Source organism: Pezoporus flaviventris, unplaced genomic scaffold (genome assembly GCF_033815535.1).
Source record: "Pezoporus flaviventris isolate CSIRO_AGI_PZ_B2104156 unplaced genomic scaffold, CSIRO_AGI_Pfla_v1 ptg000001l, whole genome shotgun sequence".
Lineage (NCBI taxonomy): Eukaryota > Metazoa > Chordata > Aves > Psittaciformes > Psittacidae > Pezoporus > Pezoporus flaviventris.
The window spans coordinates 39,318,319-39,339,249 of NW_026892549.1; the positions used below are offsets into that span (position 1 = coordinate 39,318,319).

Sequence of the window (20,931 nt, forward strand, 5' to 3'; positions counted from 1 at the left end):
CGGTTTCTCGTAGCAAGAGGGTGTCTGGTATAAAATGGTAAGCTAAGGGCCGCACCGAGGGCAGGCCTCGGAAACCCAGGTGTTCCCTGCAGCCGTGCCCGGGCCTATGCCACCCTCTGGCGGACACCGGGGCGAGGGCGCTGCTGTCAGCCGGCGGGGGCGGGGACCGGCGGGGGTGAGCTGTCCGAGAGAACCGGCGGGGTGACCGGCAGGGCACATAGAGCCCTCGGCACCGGGGAGGGGGAGTTGCTAAGCTGCCGTTGTCACGGACCCCTCCTGGCTCATCTGTGGCCCGCACCGTGCTGAGGGGAGCCGCACGGGGCCGCAAGGACGGTCGGGGAGGTGGTTCGGCCCCTCTGCCGGTACGCTGAGGTGCGCGGTGCTCTGCCGCCTGTTAACAGCCGGTGACCCCGGGTCACGCGAATGCTAGAGAGGAAGAGCCCCCAGAGCCGGCCGCACAAGGGACTCGGCGGGGGACTTGCCGGCAGAAGCCCCTGCCCGGGGTGCCCGGGTGGCCTCCCCGCCGCCTCTGGGCAGCCCCACCGTCGCGGAGCGAAGCAGACGGGGTGCGGTGGGTCGTCCCTCCCCGCCCCAGCCGGTCCCCAGCCCTGGTGCGGAGCGGGGCGGAGGGGGTGGCGGCAGCTCTGTGACTCATGCCTGCGTCGCAGCAGATCAACCGGCGATTCACGCTTTTAAAAAAGCAAATCCGAGCACTTCTGGAAAAAAAGGTCATCTCGCATTAAATTCCGCGGCACGATTGGTATTCCGACGTCGTGTCTGGCTGAGTTTATAAGCAGCGGGTCGCTCTCAGGCTGGAGTCATCCTGCCTGCCTGGGCTCCCACAGTACCAGTGTCAGCTCGCGCCCTCGGTAAGTCTCCTCTAAACAGCATCCTGTTTTTTCAGACCTTTGGGAACCTCTTTGAGAATCTGGAGCTTTTTTTCTTTTTCCTAAAATCGGTTTTGGTTGCTGTCATACCTACAGAGGGATAACGGGTATTTTAAGACAGCCAGAGCCTTAGACGTTGTGTTAACCTGTTACTTCACTTCCAGGCATTGTCTAGAGAATCTCTTCTGCTTTGTGGTTTTATTACAAAAGTGAAATACCTCTTTTCAATTGGAATCATTGATCCGTTGAGTTTACACGCGGGCGTAAATCCGCCCAGCAGTGGAAATGAATCCCTAGCTACCGACTTGGAAAAAGCTAACAAAGGAAGCGTTTGTTCGTTACCGCAACCTTCATTTTCTGTACAAGGGGAATAAACCAAATCTCAGGTAGCTGCGAGGACAAAGAGGCGAGCGGGGCGCTGACCCGGCAAATTTCGATCAGTGACCCTGTATTGGTTATTGGAATGCGGTGTCGGCCAGGGAAGATCTGAACATCTGGCTAGGAACGAGGGCTGGTCCAGCACCCTCCTTCCCCAGACAGACATACCTCCTCCTGCCATTTATGCAGCTGAAAGCAACGAGAACGAGCGCTGTTTAGTGCTGAAGCTTGGGCTTGTCCCCGTTTGCTGAAACATGCGTGTGCAAATACACATTTGTGTGATGCCTGCTGTTGGACCTGGGCAAAACACGCATTTGTGGTGGCGGAGGTATATCTGACAGTATTCCCTGAATGTTTAGCCAGGCGTGTGTCTGGGGCTCGGATGGTAACACACAGAAACGGGCTCCGTTTGGGATTGTAGGTCGTTTGGGCAGGTGATTTCGAAGCCCGCTTTGTACATTGGTCTCCGTCTGACGCGAGTCAGATAATTGCTTTGCTCGGCGGCTAGCGATATAATTGCGATAGACTTCATGCTCTGCTAAATCTGTCATTCAGGCTCGGGGTGAGTGGGGGGAGCGCCGCGGCATCCAGAGGAGAGACGGGCTGGCTCTTGAGGCTGTCGAGGCATTTCTCCTTCCCGTCCCACCCCCGCCCGGGACCTGCGCGGCTGAAGCTGGGTTGCAGACCACCGCCCGCCTGCCCCCGGACGGGACTCCGGTGTGGTTCTGCGGGGGACCAGACTTCTAAACCCTCCTTTTCTTCCTTCTAGCAAATCCCATCCCTCGAAGGAATATCCGAGGAAACCTGGGCTCCGGGGACTGGGTCTTTACTGAAGGGATGGCTTCCTCCGCTCCCTCGTCCTCCAACGACGCTCCGGACCCCGCCCCGACTAACTTACGACCCACAAGTAGGTTTAAATATTTTCCTCGTTTAAAGTGTTTTGGAGGTTTCCTCCACCTAGGCTGGGAAAGACCAATTTCGAAACAAAACGATAAATCCGCGAAGCCCCTTTCTGTGCCCTTCAGCAAGGTGCGGAAAGTGTTCTACACAAAGAAACCATCTTCCTGGTGGGAGCGGGAGAGGTTGGTGTGGCGGATAACACGCTGGAAGGAAAAGCCCACCTCAACGGCCAGCTCTGCCTTTATCTTACAGACACATTTGAGAGATCTAAACTCTAAAATGAACCCCCCAGATGGCAAATCAGGATGTTGTAAGGGAGGTTGTGGAGAAAAGAATGAGTTAAAGGGCGAAGTGGCTTAAAGCGGCTGTTCCCCCCCTTATATTTTATAAATGCTAATGCTGCAGCTTCCTTTCAGCCTACGCTGAAGCCTGTAATCAAGCGAAATTTGGATGCTAATTGTAGCTTTTCAAAGCCTTTTGTTCCTAATTGCTTCGAATTCGCCTTGAGTTATTGAGGTGTGAGTGGGAAGCAGAGGCTGCTGCAGGTGGATAGAGAAACGGTTTATAGCCCCGCCAGGCAATTCAGACCGTCGCCTACTGAAAATAAAGAAAAAAGAAGCTCGACGCTATAAAGCCTCAGAGACAAAGAGCGGGCAGCAGTATGAGAGGTTGTCAGGCACAGCGAAGCGGGGAATAGCTTTTACCCTGAAAGGGCTATGAGGCATGAGCATAGGGGCCGTTATGGTCATTATTCTGCAGCTGGAAGGAGCGAAGGAGGGGGCGAAAGGCAGCACAGGTCTTGTTCCGGGCGGGGTGTCGGGCACCGCTGCCGTCGGCTTGAGGTGTCATACGCAGAAATCGAATTAAATGCAACGCGTCTAAACAGGAGATCGCAGCTGGGAGCAGCTCCCCACCCCACCCTGCCCTGCCCTGCCCTACCCTACCTACCCGCCCGGGCTCCCCGCCTCTGGGAGAGCAGCGCCCAGCCGAGAGGGCTCATCCGCCCGGCCCGCCCGCTCCTCCCCCCCACCCCCGCCGGGGACTCGGCAGCCGCCCGCCCCGGCTGGTCGGCCCCTGCCCAGCCGCTCTGTGTCTTCCCCTTTCACGCCCTGGCGCTCCCTCGGCTCCGGGGCCCCGTCAGCGACACCACACACCCGCCCCGGCAGCCCTCTCTGCTCCGCTGCGGCCACTGCCGACCCCGCGGCTGCCCCTGCCGACCCCGCTGCTGCCCCAGGGCTGCAAGCGAGGGCCCGAGGAGGTTTGGTTGTGCCTTGTGCCGTGACCGACGCTCCTCCATCTCATCCCCGACCTTCGCCCCCCACTTCTCCCGGGCTGGGCTGGGGCCGACCGGGACGTGACTGCCACACCGGCGCTGCCCCCTCCCAGGAGCCTCTCGGCGGCTTTTCCACGGCCATGCAGGGCCCACGGGAGAAGGGTTGCTGGCCCCGGGGCAGCCACACCGATGCCCGGGCCGGATCGCGGAGCATAGAGCTCTCCGGAGGAGGGGCCCGGCCGGGAGCATCCCTGGAGCGGCCGTCGACGGCTCGTCAGTCCGTCCGAGGTTTAGTCATGCAAGTCCGATCATGTAGTCAAATACTATTTTTCACCCAATTAATTCTTGAACTCTTTAGTGACCCCATTTCACGCCACTTTATTTTAAGCTGCCACTTCCCTGGAGCCCCGCCAGTAAATTATTAGATGCTCGGGTCCCGGGTGCCTCTCCGTCTCGTCTCGGCGGGCCAGCCTGTCACCTCGCTGTCAGCTGGGGCTCAGCTGCCCCGCGTCCGGCACGCTCCGGCGCCGCCAAGCTTGGAAGCAGCCGCTCCTCACGGAGGGGCCGGGGCGGACGCCCCAGCGGAACGATTCTGTCTTCTCTTCCAGCTTACGACTCATGGTGCGGTGTGGCTCATGGGTGCACCAGGAAGATCGGGCTGAAGATATGCGGTAAGTCCGCCCGTGCCTCGCCGTACGGAACCCACCCCGCCGTGCTTCGCGCAGGGGCCCGCGGTCCTTCCTCCGCGGGTCGGGGCAGCGCCGGGGACCGGGCTCGAGCGCCCCCTGCCGGCCGTACGGAGGCCTTGGCCCCGCCGCTGGCACCGGCCCCCGTTCCCCTCTTTGGATTTGCTTTGGCCGAGGACTTCCTCGTCCGCCGCAGGAGGTTTGGCTGCCGGCCCCGCCACCCCTCCTCTGTGTGTGTATGTGCAGGAGCCAACCCGGGGAGGGGGAAGAGCAGGGCCCGTCGGGGAGGCTGGCGGCGAGGAACAAGCCGGGGGTTTGGCTGCCTCTCGCTGTCTGAAATTTTTCAGCCTTATCTGACTGGAAAATACGGATCTCCTGGGGGAAAAAGATTAACGAGAGCCTTATTAAAGAGCAATTCGTCAGCTTGCTGTGCTGGTAAGATAGCGCTGGCAGCCAGTCAGCGCGCAGACACTGAAATGCAGGAAGGAAAACAAATGCACAATCAGATCGCAACGTTATAGCAAGAGATTCATTTGCAGATAACAAGCTGTCTTCAGATTTCTCAGTAGCGCCTTCACTTTCAGAGACAGTCAAATCTTCAGTTTGTGACGGGCAGAATTGTTCCGCGTAGCCCTTGCCCCTTATGAATAGCAATTATTTCCCATTTTCCTCAGCTCTCTCTTTTGGGGGGTGGGAAATTAGTCCGTGGGAGAAACGGGCCTTTTTTCAAAGCCAAGATATATTTAAACCTCTTGCCCTACTTGCCTGAGTCGAAGCTCATTCGCTAAACATTTTGTTACCTGGAAGTTTGGACTGGAAAAGAACCAGGCTGGGAACGTTTAGCCCTGTGTCTATTAGCGATTTCATTGGTACCCGCAGGCGACATTAACGAGTAGTGGCTAAGTTCTATAAATAGCTCCTGATCCGGGTTTAATGGACCGTTTCACTACCAGCCTAGTCAGTGGCTGTAGCGATGGGCTTTTTCATCATCGTTTTAATTTAGCCCGGCAAGCAGAACTGATAAAGTAACGCGCCGTTAGGCTTGTTCCGTGTTGCTAGACTACCAGGGTTACGGAGGGACAGAGCGGTTTCGCCCGGTGGACTCAAATACACTGCAAATGAAATATCCCACCATTTTGGATCTGAGACAGAGTGCAGTAGAAGCAGTGTGATGGAGTTCAAAACAAGCAGGGCTGCTGTGGGTTTGGCTCTGGTTTCCCTTGCTGGCTGTTGTGGGTTTTTTTCCCCCGCTGTTTTGCGCGAAGAGTACACACATTAGTGATTGTGTATTGAGAATGATCACATTCGGTCGCGACCACTGGATTCGCTCGTCTGAGCCCTCCCACTTGAATCTGTAACACCTTCACAGAGAGGGAAGGTTGCCTTTGGTAAATAGATGAGACAAGCATTAAGGTTGCCAGGAACCCTAATTAAACATGCTAAACCAGTCGACGTTTGACTATTACAGATATCCCCTCGTCCTTACCTTTCATAAGGCATCATTCAGGACCTTAAATATGGCTCAGACACAAAGCTATAGTAAATCAGGCGCCTCGGAATTGTTCTTGCTGTGTGTATCACACAGAAATCGATTCATTTTAAACTAAATAAGGGTTGAGCTCAGCGACAAGGCAGGTCTTGAACAATGAGTCCGTTCTTCCACCTGTGTTGTATATTAGGGGGTTGACGTTTTCGGTAATTACATATCCAAGGTGTAAATTCTTCTCGAACTGACCGATTTGATTAGCTTTTTTACTTTCTGGTTGAAGGCCACTGTCTAGAAAGAACCCAGCCGCTGCCACACCCCCACGCTGCTCGTCTCTGCACATCCGCTTAAAAGGAAACATATTTTAAAGGGGTTTAATGAACTGTCACAGCACGCGAAGTACGGCCAGGTTTCCCCCTGTGCCTGGAGTTGCTCGCTACACCTTTCACTCCCACCCCAACAACTATTGCTGCTCTTTGGACCAATCCTGCTGGCATGTGCTCGGCGCCAGTGGAAATAGTGGAAAACTGCTCAGGTGCGTCTTCAGCTGCTCGGCCCGGGCAGCTGATGGTTCCCGGCTGAAGCGAGCAACGCAGGAAGAGGGATTTCAAAAGCAGCCATGTAGGTTAGAAACTCGGCTCCTCTGCGGAGTCAGTCGGATTTACGACGCTGAGGGCACCGGGGTCTCCTGCAGCTGCCACCGACGTGCACCAGGGCCGGGCGGGCCCATTCCTGCCGCGGAAGCTGGCTCGGCGCCCCCGCAGAGTTGCGAGGCTGAACTGAAGTCACGCCGGATTTGTGGTCACGCTGAAGACCGAGAAACCTCCTCACCAGCCTGTTTCAGTCGGCTTTTAAAAACTCGGCCTCTTAAAGCGGATCGCTAAGAATTCCTCTCTTTGGAGCACCTGCGGGAGATGGCGGCTTCCGGGAAAGGCTGCGCTCCCCGCTGCTACAGGACAAGCAGCGCAGTTGCTGTTTCAGGAGCTGCTACTTGGTAGATCTCTCCTACCCTGACCTTACTTTTCACGTGGGATACGGATGAAGCCGATTGCCGCGGCAGTCAGGGATCCCATCCCAAGAGGGCGGACTGCAGCGCTGCCCCACAGCCGGGCGCGGGTCTGCGCTGGGAAGCGGCCTCTATCTCAGGGGAAAAGCCAGGAACAGGAAGGTCCTCGCCGGGCTCCGCATGTACCGGAGCCTCCAGGTCCCTGAGGTACTGATGTGGCCGAGGGACCTGGGCGAGCACGTATTATCCATGGTCGAGCAAGCCGGTGCCGGACGGCAGCAAGTTCCTCCTTCAGGGCTCTGGAGACGCCCCACTGTCGGGCGCGCGCATCCGCGGTCTGATGGGTCCCGTGTGAAGCCGCTCCGAGCCCCAGCTGATCCCGCCGACGTCTGTACATAATAATGGAGCCGGGAGACCCCGCGGGAAGAACCGCCGCTAAGTCTTTTGAGCGAGGGATGGGCTCAGTGGCCCAGCGTGCTGCCACCGCTGCCTCCTTGGTGTGGCTCTGATTAGGCCAGACCCTTCAGGGAAGCCCCGGCCTTTCTGAGGCCGAACCGGAGGCAGCTGCAGCAGTTCTCTGTTACCGAGGAGCTACACGCTCCTTTTCCACCGAAGCCTCCGAAGGATGCTTGTCTGCGCGCCGAGAAGGGCAGCGGTTGCGCGGCGGGGAGCTCTCCTGTGCTTGTGGTGGTCTCTTCTATAATTCTTCACGCTGAGCATCGCCTGCTGGAGCCTAAAAGAAAGACAAATGGAAAAAGAAAGCCAATTGAAGCCACAGGAGCTGGGGCAAGAGGATCCTGCCGGAATTCAGTCTAGACCGAACCTGCTTCCCTAGCAGCCGGTCCTCCTAGCTGTTGGAGCTAGTGGTCACTGCAAGGGCCGTTAAAGCAGTAACAAACGTAATCGATCCTAGACACCTGCTCAACACGCAAGAAGAGAGTTTTTATTGTAAGTCGTATTCCTAAATGCATCGTAAAAAGAAACTAATCAGTAGATCAATACTTAAATGCAAAATGTGGAACGTTCACTGAAAGATTGGGCTTGACAAACCGGCCTGTGAATTGCCCTCCTGGAGACGCATTTGGACTCCCTTTTGAGTAGGGACATGGGCCCAGCAGCTCAGTGTCCGGCTGCAGAGGTCCGCAGTCCCGGGTCGCTGTCGGGGCTCCGGAAGGTTGGAGCGTTTGGTTGGGAATCAGAGTGTGCTGGAGAGAAGCAGCATCGCGGGAAGAGGGTGAACGGAGTTACGGCGTTGGTTTCCTTCCTCGTAAAGTTCTCTGGCAAATGTCCCCAGCGGCGACGAGCGTTGCTTTCAGTTGCGACTTGTTTTATAAGGAAAAAGAGGCTGGCGCTGCCGTTCCGTCTCCTCCACAGGTTCAGGCACGCTCGCTGCAGCCCGGGAAGTCAAAATCTGATGCCTTCGTTCATAAAGAAAAGCCCGACGCTATGCATTCTTTAATGGGCATGGGTTTAATGGGTCAGATGCTGAAAACGAAATGTTTTCCCTGCCTTGTTAAAGTGGTCTGGTCTCGTTACTCGCCATAAGCCTTGCGTGGCGCCCACCGCCCTATTTCTGGGGGTGAAGGGATTTATTTTTGCCGCTGCACATACAACAGCAGTTGTGATCGCCTCCTGGGCGCCAGGGCTGCGTCTCCGGTGAGAATGGAGCTCCTGGCACCTCGGGCGTGATCGGTCTTTGTACCACAGCATCTTTCCAGGTGGAAAATCCGTGTCTCCTGGGCACGTGCCGGTAGGTACGGATAGCGGGGAAGTGGTGTTGGTGAGCGCCGCTCAGAGCTCTGGCGCTCTCAGGGCGGCTGCTCCGGAATGGCTGTTCCTTCTCCTGCCTTTTGTGCGTGAGAGCACGATGAGAACTGAAAGCGGCCCTGATTTTAATCATACATCATTGCCCCTGTTAGGTCCATAAACTTCGCCTGCAGGCTGAAATAGCATTGACTCATCCTGAACTCTCTTCCAGTGGCTGGTTACTGAAGTGGAATCTGTCTGATCGACTTAATAAGAATTTACCACTGCACTAAATGACGAAAATTTGTTTTTTTGCATGGCTGCGTTTTTGCAGTTGATGGCATTTTGAGCTCTCCCTCCTTGAGGCAAATAATCCCCATAAATACTCTTATTCCTGACCTCGTTAGTCAGATTCAGAGCCAACACCGCTTAGAAACGTTGTCTAGCGAGCTGCTTTGGGTATTTCGGCATGTTAGGAAGTGAGAAAACTCTGACCTGTGCACCTTGCAATAACAATGTAGGGTTCCTGCAAAGGACCAACAGCCTGGAAGACAAGAGCCGGATCGTCAGCTCTCTGAAGGAAAGGCAGTCCTCCAAGAGCCTTCTGGCGTGCGAGAAGGAATCCAGGTTCCGGCGTACCGAGACAGACTTCTCCAATTTGTATGCCAGAGGTAAACACTCATAGTTTCTGCTTGCTCCAGCTCAGGCACGTCCCTTAGCAGTCTGTCCTCACCTCCCTTGGAAGCGTAGCCAGGTGCAGCCCGTGATTTGGCCTGGCTGTTTTTGAATGAGGCTCTGGGTGCCTGTTTGCTGACAGCCGCCCTGGAGATGTGTAAAAGTTTCTTGAAATGCAGTTTCCCGTTATAGGAGCTGATCTCTCGCAGCTCAGCTCCAGCTGTTCCTCTGGGGTCATTCCAGATCTAGCCTCCGGGAGGAGAGTCGTTTAATATTGTGCTTCCTCCTCAGTAAAATAGCAGAGAAGCCGACTGTGATTGCTGGAACTGGACCAGGAGGGTGGGGAAGTGAAACGGATCCCTTCGCGGGTGGCGGGGGGAAGCGGTGCAGGAGAAGGGCAGTTGGGGTTTGGGGTGCTTTTGCCCCCCTCACAGAGGTAGCATTGCAGGGCATACTCTTGCCAGGGTGCTTCGGAGGTGCACCAGCTGTTCCCGTAGGCAACCTGGGCTCACCCTTCCCCACCGCGGACAGGGGCAGCACCCCGGGACAGCGGCGTGTTTCTTTTCGCCGGGGAAGGAGCGGAGCAAAGCGCCCGCCCCGCTACAGCCTGCGTAGGGGCCGCGGCTGCCACCCAGGTCCTGGCAATCCTGCAGGCGGCCGAGGCAGTTTCATCTCCAGCTCTCGCTCCCAAAGCAGGCGCTGACAGCTGGTTTATCCCGTAGATTTGCTGCCCTCCAAGAATGGCGAGGAACAGACCATGCAGTTCCTGCTGGAGGTTGTGGACATCCTCCTCAACTACGTGAGGAAGACATTTGATAGATCCACCAAAGTGCTGGACTTCCACCACCCGCACCAGCTCCTGGAGGGTATGGAGGGCTTCAATTTAGAGCTGTCGGACAACCCGGAGTCCCTGGAGCAGATCCTGGTGGACTGCCGGGACACGCTGAAATACGGAGTGAGGACAGGTAGGTTTTCTCACACTGGACAGTCTCTCCAGGGGCTTTTCTCTGGCCCACAGTAAAGGGAGCCAGCATTCTCTCCATGCCTTCTACTCTGCCTCCTTGGAGGCTCAGGCCCAGGGCTGTCTGCAGGCGCTTGAAAAGGTCTCTGCTCAGAAACTGAAGTTATTGATACTCCATCCATCCCCGGTGTCCAGGGCTCAGTGCTGTTTGCAGAGCCCAGAAACAAGTTTTTAAGATGTAATCTCTTTCACTTGATGAAATGCGAGCTGTCTGTATCTCTGGGGAGCAATATCATTAGGTAAATGAGGGCATAAATGACACTGAATTTGCAGTTATGTTCACGAGACATTTAATGAAAAATAGACTGGAATGTTAGGAATCATCAATAAAAGGAACCCTGTGGATTTCAGCCCATTAGCCAGGAGCCCCCCAAGTCCAGGTGTTTCTGAATCAGATAGAAATGCCCCTTTATAATCTTTCGCTGGGTGAGCCGGGCTCTAGAGCAAAGTCTGTGCTCTTTCAGGTTCTTGGGCCTGAAATGTTTAATCATATATCAGCAAAAAGCTCGGCTGGCAAAAAGCCCTAACCAAACATGTCGGGAATTGGAGCGGTAACGGAGTGGAGGCCGTGCCTGCCCTCCTCAGTCCTGCTCCAGCGTCTGAGGGCTGCTGAGCTCTGCCCGGCGAGCTGCCCTCTTCGGCGCTGCTCGGCTCGGCAAGTGCTGCTTGGGAGCTGTAGCGGTAGGCTTTTGTTTGCCCGCCTCTGGCCAGGCAGTTGTAGCTTATCCCGATATCTGTTCCCTGGAACTTTCTTGGGGCTGGCCGGACCCATCCCCCGGAGCTGAGGTACAGGTGTCCCGTCTCTCATAAGCTCTGTTCAAAGCAGCACCTGGTGCAGCTTTAAAGGAGAGCTGCCCGGGCCGTGTGATGGCCCAGGACACACACCCTGGCTTCCCGGGCTCACGTTCTCTCTCCGGGCTAATCTCCCTCTGAAGCCAGCGGACCCGAGTCTGCTGCCCAGCCTCAAGAGACGGCAGGCTCGTTGACGGCTTTGGGGGGTGTCAGCGAAATGTCAGCTTCCCAAACTGCGTGTCATGGTGAGGGAGGGAAGTGGTATCTGTGGAACCAGCCCTGAACTGCTTGGCTCCCGGGATAAGAGCAGCCTGGCCGCTTCCCCCCGTCCTCCCCATGTCCCACAGTTTCCTTGGCAACATCCCCTTCAGGATGCGCCGGGACGTGGCAGCGCCGGCCGGCTCACGCTTCCAAAAGTCCCCTCTGACATCGCTGGGAGCAGAATTGCATTTATTTCTTTATGTCAAATGATGCTGATGTTCCCCATGATGAGCCAGATGCGACGTGACAGGGTCCCTCCGGGCGTCGAGCGCTGACCCCGCGCTCGGACTGGGCTGTCCCCAGCGTGTCATCTGCATGTCCTTTCCCAAGAGAGCTGAGGCGAGGGCTAAATCATGACAGTTTCCTCCTCCCCTCTAAGGTACCAGCAGGGGACCGGCTCCTCCGCACCCCTCCTGTACCAGGCAGCCTCTGTACCAGCTCTGAGACTTCCCATTTCTCACTATTCAGATGCAAATGATCCCAGCCCCCGCAAACTGTCACTGCCAAATACACCCTCCACTTGTCTCCCTCTGACAGCTCGATTTCTCGGTCGGGACGGGCGGCTCTGGAGTTGGGCTAGCCCTTGCACGGGTTCTGAAGGTGTTCACGGGCTCAGTCGGCTCCTGGGTCCTGTCTTTTAATTTAAACGCTAATGATTCCATACAGGAGCTCCTTCCCAAGTGGCTTTTCAAGTTCTGAACAAGACCGTTAACGGTCTCCCCGTAAGCAGGACTTGCTTTGAAAACCTCTCTACGAGTGTGTCACAGCTGCAAAGCTATGGTTTGTGTCAGAATGGTTGGACGCTTTAACTCTGAAACCTGACATTTACCGGTGGAGTTGCTCTAAGTTGCTCTCAATTCTGTTTGCAGGTCATCCTCGCTTTTTCAATCAGCTCTCCACAGGGCTGGACATCATTGGCCTGGCCGGGGAGTGGCTGACATCGACTGCTAATACGAACATGTAAGCAGTATCTTCTTGTCAGCGTCTTTGAGCTGTGCTCGCTGGGGCTGCCAGCTATCATGGTAGATGTGCATTGTCACAGACCTGTGTGATTTTCTTCTGTAAGTGACAGTTGCTGCTTCTTCAATAAAAGCATCTCCTATTTTTCTTAATGTGGCAGCAATGCAGTGAAAACTGTTCAATAAAGGTGAACGGTTTCACATTTCTGATCAACAGAAATGCAAATATCCCAGAACACATGGTAAGTTAAATATGATGATTCTAATATAATCACATGAAATGACTTTTTCTTCTATTGGACCAATCTTCTTTATTCTTTCCTGATTTCTTGTTAAAGCTTTGTCTCTAGACTGAGTAATTCTGCAGCTTCTGGGTGTCTTCAAAAGGATTTAAAATGTACCATTGAAAATTGATTTGATGATAATGAAGGAACTAGTCTAAGATTTATTAAAATTGTATATAAATAAATAAATGGAAGTATTAAAAAGTTAAATTTTACATCTAGAACATAATGATGAGGCCTAGAACAACCTGGTCTAGTGAAAAGTATCCCTGCTCATGGCAGGGGTGTTTGGAACTAGATGATCTCTAAGAGCCCTTCCAAGCCAAACCATTATATGATTTTATGAGTCTCAGAAACTTTCCCTAATTTTTCTTGACCTCAAAATGAATGAAAGCTAGATATAAATGTAATGTATTATGCTGTTTTTTTTGCAGAGTGTAATTAATGACCCCCCCCCCAAAAAAAAACCCCACACCACCAAACACAAAAAACCTAGCCAGTTTTTATTTATATATTTAATTATATTTGTGCATGCTAAAAAAATATGATCAGAGTCCAAATACTTGGTCAGGTAACAGATTGCTCTGTTTTAGTCCTGTATTGGATGTGTTTTAACTCTAAAGCTGTCTCTGTATTGTTTGTTGCTAATTGGCTGAACACAGGAAAAGTATCTGCAGATGGGGAGGACAATAATATTGTCACTGGCCCATCCATAAGTATAAGGTTCATTAAATATAGTTGATTACTAGCAGCTCTGTGTAGATGATAAGCTGTGCTTGTTTTGTGACAATAGCAATATAAAAAAAATACAGAAGGTCCTCCAGCCAAAACTAGCTTGCTCTTCATAATCCTCTTCTCAGTTAGTTCTCTGGTCACTAAAAATTGGTATGCGATATTCAGATTTAAAAGTTGATTGGGAAGAAACCCCAGCAATATATATTGTAATTGTAAAATAAGTTTTGCAAAGTGCTTTAAAGTGTGAAAACAAATCTGATTATATTTCTAAAAGAAAACTGATTATATATTGTCCCTCCATGACTAAAACATACTTCAGGGCATGTCACTTTTTGCAAGCCCTTTTTTTTTGACTTAGTCATCCTAGCTTAGTTATCCTTTTGTAATCAATTGTACAAATCCATAGTACATAATGGAACTCAGCTACATGGCAGACTGTGGTTGTATTATGAAATATTGACATCATTATTAAGAAAATTGAACTCACTTCTGAAGAGTAACTTCTCTTTTTAAAATGAGGTCACTTTTTCCTGTTTGGTTTAAAAAGTGAACTGATAAATAGCTAGTGTTGTAAAGCTGGTTTCTGATACATTTATGCTTATCTTGCATGTATCTTAAAAATGCTTCTCTAGAGTATGAAAATTAAGTATCTGTTTGCTTGTATGAGGTATAGCCAATGCAATATAATCATAGAATCGTTGACTAGTTAGGGTTGGAAGGAACCTTAAGGTCATCTAGTTCCAACCACCCCTACCATGTGCTGGGACACCTCACACTAGACCTTGCCGCTCAAGCCTCTGTCCAACCTGGCCTTGAACACTGCCAGGGATGGAGCATTTATCACTTCTTTGGGCAACCTCTTCCAGTGCCTCACCACCCTAACAGTAAACAATTTATTCCTTATATCCAATCTAACTTCCCCTGTTTAAGTTTTAACCCGTTACCCCTTGTCCTGTCACTACAGTCCCTTAATGAAAAGACCCTCCCCAGCATCCTTATAGGCCCCCTTCAGATACTGGAAGGCTGCTGAAGTCTCCACGCAGCCTCTTTTACCTCTTAATGCATCCTCTCCTTTTTTTTCAGCAAACCAAGGTCAACACGATATGATTTTAAATAACACAGTAATTGCAAGTAAGACTAAAGCAAGATGTCATAAAATATGATTCGAAGAACTGACAGAGAAGGTTATTAAAAATAGCCAAATCATCTCTGTGAGCTCTGGGAAACATATTATTTGTTTTGACCACTGTTCCAGCACAGAAAAACAAGTTCTGACCTTTACCTAGAAACTGTCGTAACCTTTTTCATTTAACACAAGTAAGTAACATTAACACTGGATTATGGTAGGGAATATTATCCATTTGCCTTTTTTTCTTTCTACCCATAAGCATTACTTAAAACATTAATGAACAATTAAAAATATATGTTTTGAGTACTCAAAACACCTGTACTCTGTTTTTTAATTGCATTAGGGAATGTTACTTAAATGTCACTGTGAAGATAATACATTAAATAAAACATAATAAGCTTCCCCCATTGGCTTGGAAATAATGTATCAATGTGCTATTTATAGCTCAATCACTAATCAGAAGACCTTCAGGGTGGAAATTTCCGAAGTTGCTGTTATTCACCCAGCTCTAGGGATCTGCAGTCCAGGGCATTTGCTCACCATGCAGCAGTCAGCTGAGTTAGAAAGCAATAATATTATGTGGAAGTTCTCTATGCCCACTGTTAGCTGAGCTGACAACATTATGTTGGTGTTTTCAGTATAAAGCATTTGTGCTTATTAAGATGTAACATAAGAAAATGATGTAAAATACTTTATGTTTATTCGCAGAATGCTTTTTGCATACTGACAAACAGGAGAACAGGTAGCTAGTATGATTTGGCCAGGTAAAATTGTTTGGCCTTTACATTAGAGCAGAATTAAGATAGCAGTGCCCACTACCAGAAGATCTGTTCATTTATTCTTTTAGTAAAGAGCTGAAACTCACAACTGTTTTAGTTAACTCATAATAATACCTGAAAAGGTTGTAACAGTACAAAAAATCTAGTCCTCATTTTTTGTCAGAATAGGTTCTAAAGTCAGACAGTTTCTTCCAAGCCAAGCACATTTTCTGTGTTTAACTGATTCTTTCAAAATCATGTAAGTTTAAAGCAAATATGTCAAATTGAACTTTAGCAAGATGTGATTTAAAAAATCATAGTGGCAATCTAATATAGCTGCATTGGCCTTATTTATAATCATCTGCAGTCTTCTTTTGTTTCTTTTTCAGTGTTTGGAGACTCAGAAAATAATTGCATAATAAAACAAATAATGCTATTTCACTTGGTTGTGGGTATATTCAAAATTCCCTGTGAATTCTTCATATTTTATATACAAAAAACTTATTTAATATTACGTATTTTTTTTGTACAAGCCTTGAAGTCTTCTGGGAAGTAAGTAAGGATCAGTATGCAAGGTCTCAGGGCAAAAATCAAAATGTGTTTAAACTGGTGGAAAAAAATCCCCTTGACTTAAATATGTCTTGTATTAGGCTGCAGTGATCCAGACACCACCGAATTCCTGTTGAATTCACCTGGTCATTCTGCCTAAATTAAGACTGGAATCTGTCCCAGTCTTGGGACCATTGTTTGCAGACGCCAACTGGTTTATTGGCAGCCCTAAATTCCAGACCAGTTGTTCAGCTGCCTGTGTCAGACAGTTCTAATGGTAATACAAGTAAATAAGAGGCATTTTGGCTTCTGAAAATAGCAGTTGCAACAATTAAATTACAAATGCAGTTTAAACTTAAAGGAATATTTTAAGAATAGTGGAGGATTTTCTCTGATGGACTAAGGACATGTAAGGGTTGAATTAAAAATTAATATTCTAACTAACCAGTGTAGCTGTAAGTAAAATACAAGCTTTTCAGACACGTTCCCTTCCTCATATCACTTCTTCTTGAAGTTTGTCAGACCTATCTGTAAAATATCATTTTAACATTGGAGAGACAACACGTGTGTTTTGGGCAAAATTGTTCAAGTGGAGGACATCAATCAGATCCAGAGTGTCAGGGTGTCATGTTCTTACAGATTCCTTTGGAAATCACAGGTTGCTTGCTGAGTTTCTCCCTGCTTCCTTTCCTCCCCTCCTTTTTTACTTTTATTTTTCCCTTGGTATACAGAGCAAGCAGAGTTTGTTTACAACAGCAGCAATTTATCCATGTACCTTGATGACCAAAAATGGTTGTATGGTTGTCACTTTCCATCCATGTGTCTCTTTGTGACATCAGGGCATACCAGACTACGCAATGGTTTTGCCCTCATTAAGTGGATACAATAGTTGACTGCTGACTTGTTTTTAGTAATTGGTAATTAGAAAATCATCATTTATAATTACTCTTGACAGTTATCGATCACATGGTATTGTAGAAATAAGTTGTCCTTGAAGATAGTCAACAGAATAAATCCACATAATTAATTGTATTTAGACTTTGAAGCCCTAGTTCAATACTTCTAATTACAGTTGTGTTTAGCTCAGCAAAGTTCACTGTTTTCATAAGAATTTGGCAGCATGTTATTCCACAAGTGTGGAATTGGCACTTTGAGAAACAAATGTTTTACAGTACAATCTTGTACAACAATCAGCAGCGCTATGATGGTGATTGCTATACCAGAACCTCAATTTATAAGAAAACTTTTAGGAATCTGAAGAATTTTCAAAAAGAATCATAGACTAGGAATTTATTGTGTTTTTTAGAATCTCTATTAAATTCTGTTTGGTTGGGTTTTTTTTCTTTATCTGTGCAGGTTCACCTATGAAATTGCCCCTGTTTTTGTCCTCATGGAACAAATAACACTTCGAAAGATGAGAGAGATTATTGGATGGTCAAACAAAGATGGCGATGGAATATTCTCACCTGGTGAGTTTTTGTTCTCTGTTTTGGTCATTCAACTAAAACTTCAGAAGTTAAAATAAGCATAAGCAGTTTCTGAATGCTCATCATATCTGTAACACAAAAGAATGTGTCATATATTTAGATGTAGGAATACTTTGTTTAAACATCCCACAGGAAAGTTGAGGAAAAAACCATCTTTGAGTATGGCTATGTATCATGGCTGGTCAACATTTTAACACTTGACTACAAGCTCTGGTATATAGTTAAGCATTTAAGCACCCTTTATTTTGGACTGATTTTCTGGAGGTGCTGAGCAACCACGATTCCTGCTGGTCAATAGCTCTTGGGAATCATGTGCTGACTTCTTTGGTTAGTGAGGATTTGAGCTTACAGTCAGAAAAATATTGTGATTGCCTGTGACATGGTATCTGGGACATCATCTGACTGAATTCACAAGTGTGATTCTAATATGAAGAACCAAGATAAAGTGTCTTACCATGAAGGTGGTACAAAGGCAGTCAGCAGCAACAGAAAAGCCTGGTAAACCATGTGGAAGTCCTGGGCCCATGTGTAGACAGTGTGGGTGCCCATCACAGCTTCAGGTTTCTGGATATGGTGTAGGAGGGACACCATCCTATTTCAGAGGAAGAAGGACAGTTCCACATCCTTTTGGAACAGCCCACATAAAATCCAGGAATGCACACTTGCTTGGTCTTCAGTCCCATCTGCTAAAAACGTACAGATGTTTCTCAGTGTTTTTGTGGATGAAGAAATATTAGAGGAAGAAGTTATCCTAGACTTTCTGGATGAGATTCATCTTACCAAATCTTGAGGTCTGTATTGTGGAACTGAGCTAATTTTCCTGGGCAATTTTTGGCAGTGAAGCAAATGAAATAGATGCTTTCCCTCAGTTCAGATTCTTCAAAAGTCATTGTCAAATTCAGATTAGCTGAATCATAGCCTGAAAAGCATCAAAGCGTCGCTTTCCCTTAACCAACTGTAAGGAAAGCTTGGCTGTAGAAATACAATTTTGAGGCATCTACTTTATATTTACAGTGAGATAGCATAAATCCATCCAGTATGCAACATTTCTTCATTCTCAGACAATTTGATAAGTTCCTGTTATTCCTGCTAACAAGTTGTCATGCAAAAGCAGCACAACGAAAGCTAAACTTTCTAGGAATGTGTTGCAAAATGTTAGCAGTAAAAAGAGATGATGAATAGGAAATTCTGACTCTCAGTGTGACTTTCTAGAGACATGACCATGCATTTCATAGATTTATTTTTTCATAGTTCACTACCAATTTCACTGCATAATGCAAATGAGACTTGTATGTCTTTGGTCTAATATGCATTTTTTCTCATTATCACTATTTTATTATTCATTCACGTATTTACTCACAGGAGGAGCAATCTCCAACATGTACAGTATAATGGCCGCACGCTACAAGTATTTCCCTGAAGTTAAAACCAAAGGCATGGCTGCAGTCCCTAAACTCGTTCTCTTTACCTCAGAACACGTGAGTTTCATACACTGCTAATTCTTAATTTATTGCTGTGTGTTGTGAAGATACTTCATCATTAAACAACCACTCTATTAAATGTGTGTATGTTTTGCTGCAGAGTCACTACTCAATAAAGAAAGCCGGAGCTGCACTTGGATTTGGAACGGACAATGTGATTTTGATAAAATGCAATGAAAGGTAGGATGAATGCTAAGGTTTTGATACATTAAATGTGTTCATCTGTTAAATTTGTTGTAGTGGGCTTAAGAACTGATTCAGTACAGTATGCCAAGTCGCTAATGGCCTGTTGAGAAAATACTATAAAATTATTTCAACTGCAGCTAGTATTTCTATATGCAGTCTTTAATTCTCTTTATCTTTCTCTTTCTGTAATCATTACAGAGGCAAAATAATACCAGCTGATTTGGAAGCAAAAATTTTGGAAGCAAAACAAAAGGTTTGTGGCTTTAAATGCCTGGCTTAGTAAAAGTACTTCTTCCTTTGAAGGTTCAAGGTTAACATTAAAAGCGAAAATTATAATGATATAAATATTATAGTAATATTTTTAGCTGCTTAATTATACATCACATATTGATTAGGGAACTATCTGTATGTCTTGCTAAGGTTTCCATTTGCTGTGTAAAACCAACATATTTTAAACTCTTGAGCCACATCTGTATTTCTGACTTCTAGAAATAACTTTGTATGGAAACATATAAAAGAAAGTATGAAAACTAACAAAACTAAACATGAAACTAAACCTACTTTTACCCAAACTTTAAAGTTTAGCCAAAATCATGAAAGACTCTATTGAAGTCCTAAAAATGCCCATAGATTTCAAGTATGAGGTTGCAGGGTTAGTAAAATATAGCCAGTAAGTTTATTTTTATTGAGACATTATTGTTAATTCCTTAATTGATGCAATGTAAAATCCTTTAATTTTGTGTAAACCCACCAAAGTTAGAGCAGTCAAGGTTACTATTATTTTATTTCTTAACTTCTTTACATTTGGGCACTCTATGAAATTGCAGTTCACATTTATTTAATCTAATTCAAAATTGTCTCACATCATCAGATAGTTCCGCATTTATTGCTTTTGGTTTGGACTGCTTTGTTTTGATTTGTTCTGTTTATTAGATAAAGGCTAAAGGAATAATTTCAAGCCTTCAAATCACAACTTGCATATCACAATTAATTTTCCTTTTTATGACTGTAAAATCTCAACTTTTCTTGACTATTCCTGGTCTTCTACTGAAATGTTTGAATCTTCTTACTGAAGGAAATTAGACAAAATAATATTCTTTACCTTCTGACTGGTTAATTTTGTGATGTTACAGTACAATAAACCCAGAGATTTTTTCTACCACATATACAACTTGTTAGTTTCTACTGTTGCTTATATTTAACTTTCACATGGGAAGAAAAGCACTTTTAGGCTGGAAAATGGGATACAAGTGTTTCACATTTATTCTTTTTCCTGAAAGAGGCTGAATTTTGTATTTAATGTTTTCATTTTTATTGTAGGGATACGTTCCCCTTTTTGTAAATGCAACTGCAGGCACAACAGTATATGGAGCCTTTGATCCAATACAAGAGATTGCAGATATATGTGAAAAATATAACCTCTGGCTCCACGTAGATGTAAGTAACTAAATGAAGTGCTATTCAGGCAAAAGAGGATTTTTATTTACATATGTTTTGTCCTGAATTAAAGTTTATTTTTATTTATTACTAGATCCTGAGTAAATTAAAATATGGCAGGGGGGTTGGAACTAGATGATTTTAAGGTCCTTTCCAACCCTAACTATTCTGTGATTCTATGATTCTGTGTTAGGCTTTTCCAAAACAATAAGTCTTCTCTTGTTTCTCTCTCTTCCAGGCTGCCTGGGGAGGTGGACTCTTAATGTCCCGAAAGCATCGTCATAAATTAAATGGAATAGAAAGGTACTACATGATGCTTATTTGTAATACTATTATTAAAGTACTTTCATAAGATAAATGTCACCTCACAAATTCACCAAAAGATGAATTTGCTGCATTAAGTTTAAACACCAAATTAGACAAAAGCAAGACAGACGGGGAAGGTTCACACTAGGAAGACTGAAACAATGCTACAGAAGAAAACAGTGATGTACAGAGGAGTGAAAGGTAAGTTTTCAGCAGATTTGAAGGAGGACAAGGATATCGCTTGGCAAAAAGGAAGGGAGGTTGTTCTATGAATAGTTTTGAAAGGGCCATAAGTCTAGGATTACATGAAGGAGAATCTGAGGAAAAAGTGTGAGAGCTAGACAGTGTCTGAAATGTAGGGAAGGTGTTTGAGTGTGAATACATGTGGTAGGAACTCATGACATGGTGGGAATTGGTAGAGATTCTCCCCTGAAAGATGTTTGCAGTTGTTTCCAGAAAATAACATGTATGTTCTGTTTGAAAATGAGTGTCCTGTAAATGAAAGTTTA

The 20,931-nt window shown here is 47.3% G+C and overlaps 1 protein-coding gene across 2 annotated transcripts in view; it reads left to right on the plus strand.

Annotated features, from left to right (window-relative positions):
- The first annotated feature begins 222 nt into the window (after positions 1–222).
- GAD1 (glutamate decarboxylase 1) overlaps positions 223–20,931 on the plus strand; it is a 33,764-nt gene continuing 13,055 nt past the window's right edge. The window contains exons 1-12 of one of the 2 annotated variants that reach the window (XM_061453244.1): positions 223–869; positions 2,035–2,172; positions 4,047–4,109; positions 8,884–9,033; positions 9,760–10,002; positions 11,981–12,071; positions 16,882–16,994; positions 18,375–18,490; positions 18,594–18,673; positions 18,878–18,932; positions 20,000–20,116; positions 20,355–20,419. In XM_061453244.1, coding sequence (XP_061309228.1) covers positions 2,103–2,172; positions 4,047–4,109; positions 8,884–9,033; positions 9,760–10,002; positions 11,981–12,071; positions 16,882–16,994; positions 18,375–18,490; positions 18,594–18,673; positions 18,878–18,932; positions 20,000–20,116; positions 20,355–20,419 — 1,163 coding nt within the window. In that variant the 5' untranslated portion in view covers positions 223–869; positions 2,035–2,102. Of the gene's footprint in view, positions 870–1,722; positions 1,745–2,034; positions 2,173–4,046; positions 4,110–8,883; positions 9,034–9,759; positions 10,003–11,980; positions 12,072–16,881; positions 16,995–18,374; positions 18,491–18,593; positions 18,674–18,877; positions 18,933–19,999; positions 20,117–20,354; positions 20,420–20,931 lie in introns of those variants that run through there. The other variant, XM_061453253.1, reaches the window with a different exon arrangement.